This window comes from Acanthamoeba castellanii, assembly GCF_000313135.1.
Source record: "Acanthamoeba castellanii str. Neff unplaced genomic scaffold scf7180000084769, whole genome shotgun sequence".
NCBI classification, from domain to species: Eukaryota; Discosea; order Longamoebia; family Acanthamoebidae; genus Acanthamoeba; species Acanthamoeba castellanii.
Window position 1 is genome coordinate 337,863 of NW_004457268.1, and position 752 is coordinate 338,614.

General features: G+C 60.0%; 1 protein-coding gene across 1 annotated transcript in view; it reads right to left on the bottom strand.

Annotated features, from left to right (window-relative positions):
* Positions 1–352: 352 nt before the first annotated feature.
* ACA1_259120 (uncharacterized protein) overlaps positions 353–752 on the bottom strand; it is a gene marked incomplete at both ends in the record, with an annotated part of 1,262 nt that continues 862 nt past the window's right edge. Inside the window, 2 exons of the mRNA XM_004333584.1 lie at positions 353–390; positions 526–655. Of these exons, the coding sequence (XP_004333632.1) occupies positions 353–390; positions 526–655 (168 nt within the window). The remainder of the gene's footprint in view (positions 391–525; positions 656–752) is intronic.

Below are 752 nucleotides of genomic sequence, written 5' to 3' on the forward strand. Positions count from 1 at the left end.
AGATGAAGATGTCCAAGATGAAGAGGAGCAAGCTGCTACGCCGCCAGCGGATACGCCAGCCGAGAGGATCGAGACTGATCAATCGCCCAGCAACGATGAAAATCAGGAGTGCATGGAGGAGCCCGATTCTACGTCAAAAAATGGCAACGCGAGTGAAGGCCAAGAGAACGAAATGGAGAGCGATTCGAGTAGCGGTTCCACGTCTGCCGAAGGAAGCGAGCAGCCATCAGAGCCAGCAGGCCAATCGTCACCACGCACGTCTGCTACGAATGCGACAGCAGATGAAGAAGAGCGCAGCGTCGCCCCTGCCCCCCAAGGATCCTGCACCTCAACAGCAACCGCACGTCGTCCGTCAGTCGAGCCCAGCGCCGAAGGAGCACTCGTCGCCATCTGCGGAGAACCGACCCACGACAGTCAAAGACCCCACTCCAGAGTGGAGCCCCAATACCAAACGGTACGCATGGACCGTGCATGTTGTCACACACACACCACACCACACCACACACACAACACTCACCCACTCACTTTTCCGTTTAGTGCCGAGTGGTCGCGGCCGCACCAGCAACCAGAAGCGCCGCGTCGCGGCCAATTCCACAACAAGGGCTACACGCATGACATGGACGAGCCGCCGCCGGAGGACGACTTTGCTCTGCTGCTGCGACGGCACAAGGAGAGCAGGGACGAGCAGCGTAGGGAACGCGAACGGCGAGAACGGGAGCGCGAGAGGGAGAAGAGAGAGGCCGAACGACGCG